Genomic DNA, 15,593 nt, shown 5'->3' with positions numbered 1-15,593 from the left:
GGTGGATAATATCACACCCACGCCGGGTCAGCCACACAAGCGTGCTTCGGCCGCCATGTTGCCTGATTCAGATGCTGATTCTCAGGCAGGTGACGATAATAATGATGATGGGACACAGCTTCCTGAATCTCAATCATCCATCCGTGGCCCGGAGCCTCTTATCATGGCTATAAGAGAGGTTTTAGATATCCCTCTGACCGATATACAAGAGGGTGACCCATTTTTTGGTTCACAAAGGAAACAACATATTGTTTTTCCTGAGCAGGCTGACCTTGAGGACACATTTAAGGAGGCTTGGAAACATCCTGAAAAACGTTTCCAATGATCTAAAAGGTTCAAATCCAACTTTCCATTTGACCCAGTCAATAGGAAGGTGTGGGAGGAGCCTCCGGTTGTGGACGCTTCGGTGTCCAGGTTGTCCAAAAGGGTAGTACTCCCTGTTCCAGGGTCTGCCACATTAAAGGATAATAATGCCAAAAAGCTGGATACCACCCTTAAAGCCATATACACGGCAAGTGGTTTGTCTCAGAGGCCTGTCCTCGCCAGCTGCTGGATGGCTAAGTCTATCCATACATGGGCTACTCAAATACAAGAAGGTTTGTTAGCCGATATGTCAGTAGCGCAGGTTGCTGAAAAACTGTGCCATATCCAAGACACTGCAAAAGTCATGTGTGATGCGCAGAAGGAACTGGGCGCTATAAACGCCCGCACCTCTGCAATGGCGGTCTCATATCATAGGGCCCTCTGGTTACACCAGTGGGTGGCTGACGCTGATTCCAAGCATAGTGTGGAAAATCTTCCCTTTAAGGGGGATAAGCTGTTTGGCAGTGAGTTAGATGACCTCATTTCCAAGGCTATGGCAGGCAAATCTACTTTTCTGCCAACTGCATTCACACAGACCAGACGCCCTTAATCTGGACAGGCTTCTCAGTCGTTTCAGTCCTTTTGGCCTTCCAGGCCCAAGCAGAGAACAAGAGGTGCTTCCTCTGCAGCCAGAGGTGACTGCGGCAAATTCAAAAAGGCCGCAGGCTCAGGACCGTGCACCTAGTGCATCCACCTCTAAGCCCTCGGCATGACTCAGGGGCCACCCCACGAGTCTCATGCGATGTGGGTGGTTGGCTGGCGTGCTTCAGCCACGTATGGGATGCCTCTCACCTGGATTCATGGGTGAGGGATCTTATTTCCAACGGCTACAGGCTGGAATTTGCAAGACCTCCCCCTCACAGATTCTTCCGGTCAGGCTTACCAGCAGCTGCGGAAGATCAGGTCATTTTGCAACGCCTGCTGAAATCACTGGTCATCATACCAGTCCCAGTGGAGGAACAGGGAAAGGGTTATTACTCCAACCTCTTTGTGTTACCAAAGCCGGATGGCTCGGTACGGCTCATTCTAAATTTAAAAAATCTGAACCCATTTTTAAAGGTGTACAAATACAGAATGGAGTCCCTGAGGAGGGAGAGTTCCTAGCATCATTGGATGTGAAGGACGCCTATCTACACATCCCGATTTGGGGCCCCCATCAGGCATTCCTGAGTTTTGCTCTAAAGAACGAGCACTACCAGTTCAGAGCGCTGCCATTCGGACTGTCAACTGCTCCTCGTTTATTTACGAAGGTAATGGCAGAAATGATGACTCTGCTGAGGAGGATGGGAATCAACATCATTACCTACCTGGACGACTTGCTTATCAAAGCAAGGTCAGAACAAATCCTACGGCAGGATACTGTCAAGACCAAACAACTTCTGTTGGACCCTGGGTGGATTCTCAACATCCCCATGTCCTCCCTGACACCTGCATGTCGCCTTATTTTCCTGGGAATGATCCTGGATACAGAAGAGAAAAGGATTTTTCTTCCTCAGGAGAAGGTGTGGGCCATTCAGACTCTTGTCTCAGAGATTCTGGCCAAACCTCAGGTATCAATGCACCAGTGTATCCAACTTCTGGGGAAAATGGTGGCTACCTTCGAGGCGATCCAGTTTGGCCGGTTCCACTCCAGCTGGATTTACTGTCCAAGTGGTCAGTCGCACCTTCAGATGTACAAGAACTTTTTCCTGTCACATCAGGCCCGACAATCGCTCCTTTGGTGGACCCATGCTCCAAACCTACTGGCAGGAAGGAGATTTGGGATTCAGAATTGGATCTTCCTAACAACGGACGCAAGCCTGTTAGGATAGGGAGCGGTAACTCAGGGCAGGTCCTTTTAGGGCCAATGGACATTGTGGGAGTCAAAGCTGCACATCAATGTCCTGAAGTTGAGAGCCGTGTACTATGCGATTCTGCAAGCTCAATCACTCCTACAAGGTCAGGCGGTCCAGGTGCAGTCCAACAATACGACAACTGTGGCATATGTCAACCGCCAAGGAGGAACGAAGAGCAGGTCATGCATGAAGGAGGCTTCCAAAATCCTGTCCTGGGCAGAGATGCATGTGCTCTTAGCCATCTTTTTCCCGGGGGTGGACAACTGAGAGGTGGATTTTCTCAGTCGCCACGTCCTCCACCCCGGGGAGTGGAGCCTAAATCTGCATGTGTTTGCATCCATTGTGGAGTGCTGGAGTTGTCCACAAATAGACCTGATGGCGTCCAAGTTCAATCACAAGGTCGCCAGGTATTGCTCGAGAACCAGGGATGCCCAGGCAGTGGCCATAGATGCCCTGACAACTCTGTGGGGGTTTACCCTGGTTTACCTGTTCCCACCTCTTCCACTGCTGACAAGGGTACTCAAAAGAATACGAAATCAGGGAGTGGAGGCCATTCTTGTGGCACCTGATTGGCCAAGAAGGGCGTGGTATGCGGATCTTCAGAGTCTGTTACTGGAGGCACCTTGGCGTCTACCGCTCAGAAGCGATCTGCTCACTCAAGGACCCTGCGTCTACCAGGACTTAGGGCGGCTTCTTTTAACGGCCTGGAGGTTGAGCGGCAGATTCTAGCGCATAAAGGCCTGCACAAGTCAGTCATATCCACCATGACTCAGGCCAGGAAGCCGGTGACGGCGGCCCACTACCACCATATTTGGCAGAAGTATGTGGGATGGTGTGAAGAAAAAGGATTTCCGCCAGCTGAATTTAACCTGAGTTGTCTGCAGGCAGGTTTGGATTTGGGCCAACGATTGGGATCGCTAAAGGTCCAGATTTCGGCCTTATCAATCTTCTTCCAGAAGAGATTGGCGGGCTTGCCGGAAGTGAAAACTTTTCTACAAGGAGTGCTTCATTCAGCCTCCTTTTGTCCTGCTTGCACCGCCGTGGAGTCTGGATGTAGTCCTGGCTTTCCTACAATCCTCATGGTTTGAACCATTATCATCGGTAGAGTTGAAATACCTCACCTGAAAGACAGTGGTTCTTTTGGCATTGGGCTCGGAGAGTCTCGGAGTTGGGGGCTCTGTCCTGTAAGAGTCCCTACTTCATTTTCCATGAGGACAGAGCAGAATTGCAAACAAACCCGCAGTTCCTGCCTAAGGTGATCTCTGCATTTCACCTCATTTAACCTCTTGTGATGCCTTCTGCTTCTGACTCGCCGGATATTCCAATATCCTTAGATGTAGTGTGCACTCTGCGTATCTACATTCAGAGGACGGCAAGAATTAGAAAGACGGACAGTCTTTTTGTCTTGTACGACGCACAGAAGAAAGGCCGTCCTGCATCAAAACAGTCCATTGCTTGGTGGATCCGGGCAGCAGTACAACAGGCTTATGTAGTGGCAGGCTTGCCAACACCTTCAGGACTGAAGGCGCATTCCACTAGGTCTGTGGGTGCATCCTGGGCAGCTGCTCGGGGTGTCTCTGCCTTTCAGCTCTGTAGAGCTGCCACTTGGTCGGGGCAACATACTTTTGTTAAATTTTACAAATTTGACGTCCTGGCCAAAGAGGATACCCAGTTTGGGCAGGTGGTACTGCAGCAGTCTCCGCATGTACCCTCCCTTTTGGAAGCTTTGAGACATCCCCAATGTCTTTTGACTATTCCCAGTATCCCATAGGACGTTAGTGAAAATATGAATTTAATACCTACCGGTAATTCCTTTTCACGTAGTCCTTATGGGATACTGGGCACCCGCCCTGTGCGGGGTCTAGCTGCAGATATTATTCTGTTACAGAAGTCCACCTTGTTTTTGGTGGCCTCATTTTTACAGTGGTCCACCTAAGTTGGGTGGCCTCATTGTTCATTTGTTATTTTGGTTGAATGCGGATGTACTGGCATAAATCTCACCACACTGGTCACACATGTATTTACATAAGTGACAAATATCATTCCTCTCATATGTTTATCCTCCTTCGGGCACAGTTTTACCTTAACTGGTTTGTGGGCGGGGAATTAGAGGGGAGGAGCCAGTACACCCAACTTTAAAGTTATAGATGTGCCTGTCTCCTGCGGATACCCTCTAATACCCAATGTCTTTAGACTATTCCCAGTATCCCATAAGGACTACATGAAAAGGAATTACCGGTAAGTATTAAATTCCTATTTTTGGGGGATTAGATTTGCTATCTGCAGCTATTTTATGTTCAGTCTCTAATTTAGCCATCTTGATTTGTATTTTTACATGGTGCTTGGTGTAGTTTCACGGCGCCAGCTCTACGCTACGCTATGTTTGAATCCGGGCAGCTGTGCGTCCCACGGTTGCCTTACTTCTCTAAGCTACATTATCAGCTTAGCGCCAACAGCAGCGCTACGCTAAGTTTGTTTGAAGCTACATTATCAGCGTAGTCCAATGGCTGCCTTGTACTGTCTTTTTATCGCATCACATTGCATGCACAACGCATGCGATGCAATGCTATTTTAGCACAAAACGCACGGCAGAATCGGAGCGTGTATGGGCACCTTTACTGCTGTAGTTAATTTGAAGCTACGTTATCAGTGTAGCTCATAGGCTGCCTTACTTTTGTAGTTTCATGGCAGCTTGAACTACGTTGTCAGCATAGTGACTCCGTGGCAACCCAGCACTGACGGGTCATTGTGGCACTTGTAGTTCCACAGAGAAATAGACAGCCCGGCACACCGCTAACAAAGGTGGCATCTTAACTAGTCAACTCCCTAAGCTACGTTATCAGCGTAGCTCATAGGCTACCTTGAACTACATTCTCAGTGTAGTGACTCCGCGGCAGCCCAGCGCTGACAGGTCATTGTGGCACTTGTAGTTCCACAGAGAAATAGACAGCCTGGCACACCGCTAACAAGGGGCGTCTAAAGTAGACACAATGGCAAACCGCTTACAAAGGGGGGCATCTGAAGAGTGCGTCTAGTACTTAAATGCTGTAGCATCTAAGTACAGCGTCTAAACCACTAACAAGGGTGCATCTAAATTTAGATGCTAGAGCAGTTGCGGGTATAGGGGTGCAGTATTATTCCAAAAAAGACACAGACCATTAAAATGTGTAAAACACTAGTAAACCTGTCGACAATGACACTTGTCGACCTTGTTTATTCCACTATCCACAGCAGCACGAAGCATGGCGAGCGGACGCGGTACGCGTCCTACTGACCTTTTCATACCCCCACTATCCACATCGGCGTGGAGTCGATTTTGTAAAGTGTGGCGAGCCACCGAGCCCGAAGCGTGGCAAGCGCAGCGAGCCCCGCGAGTGGACGCAGGTAACTTCACATGTATTCTGCGTCCCCTCGTGGGGCTCGCCGCGCTCGCCATGCTTCGGGCTGTCGTGGATGGTGGGGGTGTTTAGAGAACACATTCACACCTGCCATATCATACATCTGAGACAGTAATGACGACATGTGTTAACTGGTAACTGGTTTTTAGTTCAGATTAAGAAGAAGAATCAAGGAAAAATGATCAAATGACAATACAATGAACAAGAAGAAGAAAAAGACACAAAAAAATTGAAAAAGTAATTCCTTGGAAACTGCACTGGCAGAAATAGCAGCCGAAGTTGACGCAGTTGTCTCTGCCTCTACGGTTTCACCTTTCTCTGCCTGGGGGAGCAGGGTCAGCGTGTGCTGGATGGGGTCTTCTGCGCCAAGGGTCTTCCTCCAGATGAACTCCTGCAAGTAGGAGTCCAGCTGATGGCGCGCAGTGCCCCTTTGGCACTTATTGCGCCACTTGCAGGAATACCACAGCCTCTCAATGTTCTGGGTGTGATCCCCACTCTCCAGATCCACAAAGTGGTACCGGTGGTTCAACTTGGTGTGGTGGTACCCAGCCTCCTCCAGGTGCTCCATCTTGCAGGCCCGCCAGCAGTCGGAGTAAATTGTGGTCCCCGGTTGCACTTGCCTCTCAATGGCAGCCATGAGGGTGCTGGCATCATGTCTCTCAACTGCCGTTATGAAGCACTCTCCGGTCTCCCTGGAGATGCCCCGAAGATCCACTATTGGGGCAGCATGCGACCAACATGGCTCTTCCATTTGCCGAACAGGCTCTCGTCCACTTCAACAATGGTGCCTGGGCCGCCAATACGCCGGTGAGGCTGCGACAGGAGGTTGATGGTACAGGCCTCCCGCATCCAGTAATTATAGAGTATGGTCGTCTTCTGCGAGATGGCCAGGTGTTGCTCGCGGATGCTCGTCAGCTCCTCTGCCCAGCAGAAGATGAATCTGATCAGGGTGACAAAGGTCAGATGGCACCTTCTGAACCACTGCACAGCCCTGACGCTGACCTTCTTTCTGCAGCTGTGGATATGGCAGCACCACATCCGCTCCCTGACACTCAGCCTCATAGGGTGCCCATTGTGGCAGGTCTTGGTGTCAGCCAGGAATTTGTGGCTCTGCAGAAATGCCACCGACTCCTCCTCAGTCTGTGGCAGGTTGAACAATGTCAGCTTTCCAGCAGCCATGACTGTAATATGTCTGACTCTCAGGGAATCTAACAGCTGACTGACTACGCTAACTGCATACTGCTCAATCTACCAGCTGACTGACTATGCTTCGCTGTCCGTGGGAACACTACACTGCATCTGACAGGGATGGTGGCTACGCTAAGCGGTCGCGTGAACACGCTACGCTAACTACGTAATTGCCGCACAAATGACTGGCTACGCTGACTTAGCTGGTCGGCAGCACACTATTTATAAGTGACTACGCTGACTACTCTAGTCGCGGGAACACTATGCCAGTTTTGACAGGGACGCTTACGTGACTACAGGGACGCTACATTATAGTTGCGGGAACACTACGCAGGTTTTGACAGGGATGCTTACGCGACTACAGGGACGCTACATTATAGTCGCGGGAACACTACGCAGGTTTTGACAGGGACGCTTACGCGACTACAAGGACACTACATTATAGTCGCGGGAACACTACGCAGGTTTTGACAGGGACGCTTACGCGACTACAAGGACGCTACATTATAGTCGCGTGAACACTACGCAGGTTTTGACAGGGACGCTTACGCGACTACAGGGACGCTACATTATAGTCGCGGGAACACTACGCAGGTTTTGACAGGGACGCTTACTCGACTACAGTGACGCTACATTATAGTCGCAGGAACACTACGCAGGTTTTGACAGGGACGCTTACGCGACTACAGGGACGCTACATTATAGTCGCAGGAACACTACGCAGGTTTTGACAGGGACGCTACATTATAGTCGCGGGAACACTACGCAGGTTTTGACAGGGACGCTTACTCGACTACAGGGACGCTACATTATAGTCGCAGGAACACTACGCAGGTTTTGACAGGGACGCTATATTATAGTCGCAGGAACACTACGCAGGTTTTGACAGGGACGCTTAAGCGACTACAGGGACGCTACATTATAGTCGCAGGAACACTACGCAGGTTTTGACAGGGACACTTACGCGACTACAGGGACGCTACATTATAGTTGCGGGAACACTACGCATGTTTTGACAGGGACGCTTACGCAACTACAGGGACGCTACATTATAGGCACAGGAACACTACGCAGGTTTTGACAGGGACGCTTACGCGACTACAGGGACGCTACATTATAGTCGCGGGAACACTACGCAGGTTTTGACAGGGACGCTTACGCGACTACAGGGACGCTACATTATAGTCGCGGGAACACTACGCAAGTTTTGACAGGGACGCTTACGCGACTACAGGGACGCTACATTATAGTCGCGGGAACACTACGCAGGTTTTGACAGGGACGCTTACGCGACTACAGGGACGCTACATTATAGTCGCGGGAACACTACGCAGGTTTTGACAGGGACGCTTACGCGACTACATGGACGCTACATTATAGTCGCAGGAACACTACGCAGGTTTTGACAGGGATGCTTACGTGACTACAGGGACTCTACATTATCAGCGTAGCGCCAGCAGCAGCGCTATGCTAACCCGATTCTGAAATGGACGCTACGCTGACTACGTAACTGGTGCCGTGAAACTACACAAGTACCTTTTTGGGTGTTCCATCTTATTTGAACATTTTTAGTGCCCTCCTTTTTTTATCTATTTCAAATTTGACTTTGCTGTTAAGCCACATAGGCTTCCTTTTGACATTTGTTCTTTTATTTACCCTAGGAATAAATTGATCAGTGCCCTCCAGCAGTATTTTTTCTTTTTTTTTAAAGTTTGCCACCTTTTAGTAGTATCCATACCTCTAAATAATTCCTTCCAGTTTATATACTTTAAGGACTCCTCAAACTTACCAAAGTTTGCTTTTCTGAAATTTAAGGACCTAGTTGCTCCAATATTATTATCTTTGTTAAATGTAAATAAAATGTGATCATATTGTGATCACTGTTCCCCAATGTCTCCCTTATGGTTATGTTAGTAACAATGTCCCCGTTGTTGCTTCTCAAGAGATCCAGGATATTGTTATTTCTGGTTGGACTTTGAATAAATTGGTACAAATAGTGGGGATTTAGGGCATTCAATGAAACATTTCCCTTAGCGGTACTAGTTGACCTAGATTTCCATTTTATTTTTGGGTAGTTAGTCACCCATAGTAATAATGTCCCCTAAGCTTTTCCCACCTGTTGCAAGAGTTATTTTTCCTCCTCCGTATTTATGTTGGGTGGCTTATTACATGTTCCTACTATAAATTTTGTAGCCCCTTTAATATTACCTGTGATTTCTACCCATACAGATTCTACTGACTCCATTGTGCTCTCGTATATGTCATCCCTTATGTACAGTTTTAAGGATGGATTAACATATAAACATACCCCCCCCCCCCTTCTACCTAATCTGTTTTTCCTAAACATACTATAACCTTCTATATTCGCCACTCATGTGATTCATCCCACCAAGTTTCAGTAATACCTATGAGATCCAAAACTAGGATCTCTAGTTCCCCCATTTTACCAGTTAAACTCCTAGCATTCAGATAATGGCATTTCAGCTTTCGCTTTTCCTTTGCCCCTGTCATGTTACCTGTTACAGTTGCAGAAGGTTCCTGAAATGATAAATCCGTATCATGGACAATATTTGTTCTTGGCTGTGTGTCTCTCATACACTTTTCGTATAATTTGTTCCCTTTTTCCTCCCTTCCCCTTGCTTCTTCCACAATGTCCCCCCACCTGCCTAGTTTACATGTTATACAATAATAGTAGCGTTATACTGGTAACATTATGCTTTTACATATTTACTTTCTTACAGGACATATAAGGAGCAGGATTCAAATTAAGAGGACGTGGAAAGGGAAATTGTTCTCCGATCAAGCCAACTAAATACATCATATCTCCTTACACCTCAGGAGGAGGAACAAACACAATTGTATTTCCTGGACAGAAGAAACCTTCAGCAACTAATTTGTTTCTCATCTCATACATGATGAGTCTCACAGGAGAGAAGCCACATGTGTGCTCTGAGTGTGACAGAGGCTTTACATATAAATCACAGCTTCTGGTACATCAGAGGAGTCACACAGGAGAGAAGCCATATAAATGTTCTGAATGCAGCAAATGTTTTACCCATAAGTCAATTCTTGTCCGACATCAGAGGAGTCACACAGGAGAGAAGCCATATAAATGTTCTGAATGCAGCAAATGTTTTTCCCAAAAGGCACATCTTGTCCTACATCAGAGAAGTCACACAGGAGAGAAGCCATATAAATGTTCTGAATGCAGCAAATGTTTTTCAGAGAAGTCACATCTTGTCCTACATCAGAGGTGTCACACAGGAGAGAAGCCACATAAATGTTCTGAATGCAGCAAATGTTTTTCCCATAAGTCAGATCTTGTCCGACATCAGAGGAGTCACTCAGGAGAGAATCCATATAACTGTTCTGAATGCAACAAATGTTTTTCCCGGAAGTCACTTCTTGTCCGACATCAGAGGAGTCACACAGGAGAGAAGCCATATAAATGTTCTGAATGCAGCACATGTTTTTCCCAGAAGCCACATCTTGTCCTACATCAGAGGAGTCACACAGGAGAGAAACCATATAAATGTTCTGAATGCAGCAAATGTTTTTCCCACAAGACAAATCTTGTCCTACATCAGAGGAGTCACACAGGAGAGAAACCATATAAATGTTCTGAATGCAGCAAATGTTTTTCCCAGAAGTCACATCTTGTCCGTCATCAGAGGAGTCACACAGAAGAGAAGCCATATAAATGTTCTGAATGCAGCAAATGTTTTTCAGAGAAGTCACATCTTGTCCTACATCAGAGAAGTCACACAGGAGAGAAGCCATATAAATGTTCTGAATGCAGCAAATGTTTTTCCCAGAAGTCAGATCTTGTCCTACATCAGAGGAGTCACACAGGAGAGAGGCCATATAAATGTTCTGAATGCAGCAAATGTTTTTCAGAGAAGTCACATCTTGTCCTACATCAGAGAAGTCACACAGGAGAGAAGCCATATAAATGTTCTGAGTGCAGCAAATGTTTTTCCCAGAAGTCACATCTTGTCCAACATCAGAGGAGTCACACAGGAGAGAAGCCATATAAATGCTCCGAATGCAGCAAATGTTTTTCCCAGAAGTCACATCTTGTCCAACATCAGAGGAGTCACACAGGAGAGAAGCCATATAAATGTTCTGAATGCAGCAAATGTTTTTCCCAGAAGTCACATCTTGTCCGACATCAGTGGAGTCACACAGGAGAGAAGCCATATAAATGTTCGGTACTTCTTTACTTTCACGGCGCCACTAGATAGGACAGATAGGACAGATAGGATACTAGATAGGATACGATTTGTATGCGATTTGACATAAGATATCGCATAAGATATAGGATAAGATTTACTATCCATTTCATTACCCCACTATCCACTAGGGTGTGGAGTTGATTTTATATAGCGTGGCGAGCGCAGCGAGCCACCGAGCCCGAAGCGTGGCGAGCGGACACGGAATGTATTTTATGGAATTGCATGCAAATGGCATGCGATATTGGGGACTTGCTTTCAAACAACATCCGTGTCCCCTCGCGGGGCTCGCTGCGCTCGCCACGCTTCGGGCTCGGTGGCTCGCTGCGCTCGCCACGCTATATAAAATCAACTCCACGCCCTAGTGGATAGTGGGGTAATGAAATGGATAGTAAATCTTATCCTATATCTTATGCGATATCTTATGTCAAATCGCATACAAATCGTATCCTATCTAGTATCCTATCTGTCCTATCCTATATCTTATGCGATATCTTATGTCAAATCGCATACAAATCGTATCCTATCTAGTATCCTATCTGTCCTATCTAGAGTGGCGCCATGAAAGTAAAGAAGTACCAAATGTTCTAAATGCAGCAAAAAAAATTCCCGGAAATCTTATCTTGTCCGACATCAGAGGAGTCACACAGGAGAGAAGCCATATAAATGTTCTGAATGCAGCAAATGTTTTTCCCAGAAGTCAGTTCTTGTCCGACATCAGAAGAGTCACACAGGAGAGAAGCCATATAAATGCTATGAATGCAGCAAATGTTTTTCCCAGGAGTCACATTTTGTCCGACATCAGAGGAGTCACACAGGAGAGAAGCCATATAAATGTTCTGAATGCAGCAAATGTTTTCCCAGGAGTCACATCTTGTCCGACATCAGAGGGGTCACACAGGAGAAGAAGCCATATAAATGTTCTGAATGCAGCAAATGTTTTTCCCAGAAGTCACTTCTTGTCCGACATCAGTGGAGTCACACAGGAGAGAAGCCATATAAATGTTCGGTACTTCTTTACTTTCACGGCGCCACTAGATAGGACAGATAGGATACTAGATAGGATACGATTTGTATGCGATTTGACATAAGATATCGCATAAGATATAGGATAAGATTTACTATCCATTTCATTACCCCACTATCCACTAGGGTGTGGAGTTGATTTTATATAGCGTGGCGAGCGCAGCGAGCCACCGAGCCCGAAGCGTGGTGAGCGGACACGGAATGTATTTTATGGAATTGCATGCAAATGGCATGCGATATTGGGGACTTGCTTTCAAACAACATCCGTGTCCCCTCGCGGGGCTCGCTGCGCTCGCCACGCTTCGGGCTCGGTGGCTCGCTGCGCTCGCCACGCTATATAAAATCAACTCCACGCCCTAGTGGATAGTGGGGTAATGAAATGGATAGTAAATCTTATCCTATATCTTATGCGATATCTTATGTCAAATCGCATACAAATCGTATCCTATCTAGTATCCTATCTGTCCTATCCTATATCTTATGCGATATCTTATGTCAAATCGCATACAAATCGTATCCTATCTAGTATCCTATCTGTCCTATCTAGAGTGGCGCCATGAAAGTAAAGAAGTACCAAATGTTCTAAATGCAGCAAAAAAAATTCCCGGAAATCTTATCTTGTCCGACATCAGAGGAGTCACACAGGAGAGAAGCCATATAAATGTTCTGAATGCAGCAAATGTTTTTCCCAGAAGTCAGTTCTTGTCCGACATCAGAAGAGTCACACAGGAGAGAAGCCATATAAATGCTATGAATGCAGCAAATGTTTTTCCCAGGAGTCACATTTTGTCCGACATCAGAGGAGTCACACAGGAGAGAAGCCATATAAATGTTCTGAATGCAGCAAATGTTTTCCCAGGAGTCACATCTTGTCCGACATCAGAGGGGTCACACAGGAGAAGAAGCCATATAAATGTTCTGAATGCAGCAAATGTTTTTCCCAGAAGTCACTTCTTGTCCGACATCAGTGGAGTCACACAGGAGAGAAGCCATATAAATGTTCGGTACTTCTTTACTTTCACGGCGCCACTAGATAGGACAGATAGGATACTAGATAGGATACGATTTGTATGCGATTTGACATAAGATATCGCATAAGATATAGGATAAGATTTACTATCCATTTCATTACCCCACTATCCACTAGGGTGTGGAGTTGATTTTATATAGCGTGGCGAGCGCAGCGAGCCACCGAGCCCGAAGCGTGGTGAGCGGACACGGAATGTATTTTATGGAATTGCATGCAAATGGCATGCGATATTGGGGACTTGCTTTCAAACAACATCCGTGTCCCCTCGCGGGGCTCGCCACGCTTCGGGCTCGGTGGCTCGCTGCGCTCGCCACGCTATGTAAAATCAACTCCACGCCCTAGTGGATAGTGGGGTAATGAAATGGATAGTAAATCTTATCCTATATCTTATGCGATATCTTATGTCAAATCGCATACAAATCGTATCCTATCTAGTATCCTATCTGTCCTATCTAGAGTGGCGCCGTGAAAGTAAAGAAGTACCAAATGTTCTAAATGCAGCAAAAAATTTTCCCGGAAATCTTATCTTGTCCGACATCAGAGGAGTCACACAGGAGAGAAGCCATATAAATGTTCTGAATGCAGCAAATGTTTTTCCCAGAAGTCAGTTCTTGTCCGACATCAGAAGAGTCACACAGGAGAGAAGCCATATAAATGCTATGAATGCAGCAAATGTTTTTCCCAGGAGTCACATTTTGTCCGACATCAGAGGAGTCACACAGGAGAGAAGCCATATAAATGTTCTGAATGCAGCAAATGTTTTTCCCAGGAGTCACATCTTGTCCGACATCAGAGGGGTCACACAGGAGAAGAAGCCATATAAATGTTCTGAATGCAGCAAATGCTTTTCTTCTGCCCTGCCTCCCTCCCTGTGTATGTGCACTGCCGGGCTCTATCTCTCTCCCTCTGTATGTGCACTGCCGGGCTCTCCCTCCCTCCCTGTGTACGTACACTGCTGGGCTCTGCCTCCCTCCCTGTATACATGCACTGCTGGTCTCTGCCTCCCTCCCTGTGTTCGTGCACTGCTGGGCTCTGCCTCCCTCGCTGTGTACGTGTACAACTGGGCTCTGCCTCCCTCGCTGTGTACGTGTACTTTCGGGCTCTGCCTCCCTCGCTGTGTACGTGTACTTTCGGGCTCTGCCTCCCTCCCTGTGTTCATGCACTGCTGGGCTCTGCCTCCCTCCCTGTGTACATACGCTGCTGGACCCTGCCTCCCACACCTGTGTACTTGCACTGCTGGGTTCTGCCTCCCTCCCTGTGTACATACACTGCTGGGCTCTGCCTCCCTGTTTTCGTGCACTGCCGGGCTCTCCCTCCCTCCCTGTGTACATGCACTGCTTTGCTATGCCTCCCTCCCTGTGTGCATACACTGCTGGGCGCTGCCTCCCTCCCTGTGTGCATACACTGCCGGGCTCTCCCTCCCTCCCTGTGTACATACACTGCTGAGCTCTGCCTCCCTCCCTGTGTGCATACACTGCTGGGCGCTGCCTCCCTCCCTGTGTGCATACACTGCTGGGCTCTGCCTCCCTCCCTGTGTACTTGCACTGCTGGGTTCTGCCTCCCTCCCTGTTTACATACACTGCTGGGCTCTGCCTCTCTCCCTGTGTACGTGCACTGCTGGGTTCTGCCTCCCTCCCTGTGTACATACACTGCTGGGCTCTGCCTCCCTCCCTGTGTTCGTGCACTGCCAGGCTCTCCCTCCCTCCCTGTGTAAATGCACTGCTTTGCTATGCCTCCCTCCCTGTGTACATACACTGCTGGGCTCTGCCTCCCTCCCTGTGTGCATACACTGCTGGGCTATGCCTCCCTCCCTGTGTGCATACACTGCTGGGCTCTGCCTCCCTCCATGTGTACTTGCACTGCTGGGTTCTGCCTCCCTCCCTGTTTACATACACTGCTGGGCTCTGCCTCCCTCCCTGTGTACTTGCACTGCTGGGTTCTGCCTCCCTCCCTGTTTACATACAGTGCTGTGCTCTGCCTCTCTCCCTGTGTACGTGCACTGCTGGGCCCTGCCTCCCTCCCTGTGTCTGTGCTCTGCCGAGCTCTGCCTCCCTCCCTGTGTACGTGCACTGCTGGGCTCTGCCTCCCTCCCTGTGTATGTACACTGCTGGGCTCTGCCTCCCTCCCTGTGTACCTACACTACTGGGCTCTGCCTCCCTCCCTGTGTATGTACACCTCTGAGCTCTGCATCCCTGTGTACGTGCACTGCTGGGCTCTGCCTCCCTCCCTGTGTACTTGCACTGCTGGGTTCTGCCTCCCTCCCTGTTTACATACAGTGCTGGGCTCTGCCTCTCTCCCTGTGTACGTGCACTGCTGGTCCCTGCCTCCCTCCCTGTGTATGTACACTGCTGGGCTCTGCCTCCCTCCCTGTGTACGTACACTGCTGGGCTCTGCCTCCCTCCCTGTGTATGTACACCTCTGAGCTCTGCATCCCTGTGTACGTGCACTGCTGGGCTCTGCCTCCCTCCCTGTGTATGTACACCTCTGAGCTCTGCATCCCTGTGTACATACACTGCTGGAC

General features: G+C 48.2%; 1 protein-coding gene across 1 annotated transcript in view; it reads left to right on the top strand.

Moving 5' to 3' along the window:
• Positions 1-11,058, top strand: part of LOC146076003 (uncharacterized) — a 14,550-nt gene extending 3,492 nt beyond the window's left edge. The window contains exon 2 of the mRNA XM_083185762.1: positions 9,526-11,058. Within this exon, the coding sequence (XP_083041888.1) occupies positions 9,697-11,028 (1,332 nt within the window). The 5' untranslated portion in view covers positions 9,526-9,696 and the 3' untranslated portion in view covers positions 11,029-11,058. The remainder of the gene's footprint in view (positions 1-9,525) is intronic.
• The last annotated feature ends 4,535 nt before the right edge of the window (positions 11,059-15,593 follow it).

Source organism: Crinia signifera, chromosome 4, assembly GCF_055691185.1.
Source record: "Crinia signifera chromosome 4, ASM5569118v1, whole genome shotgun sequence".
Taxonomy (NCBI): domain Eukaryota; kingdom Metazoa; phylum Chordata; class Amphibia; order Anura; family Myobatrachidae; genus Crinia; species Crinia signifera.
The sequence above is the reverse complement of the archived record's forward strand: the minus strand, read 5'-3'. Positions and strand labels throughout refer to the sequence as shown.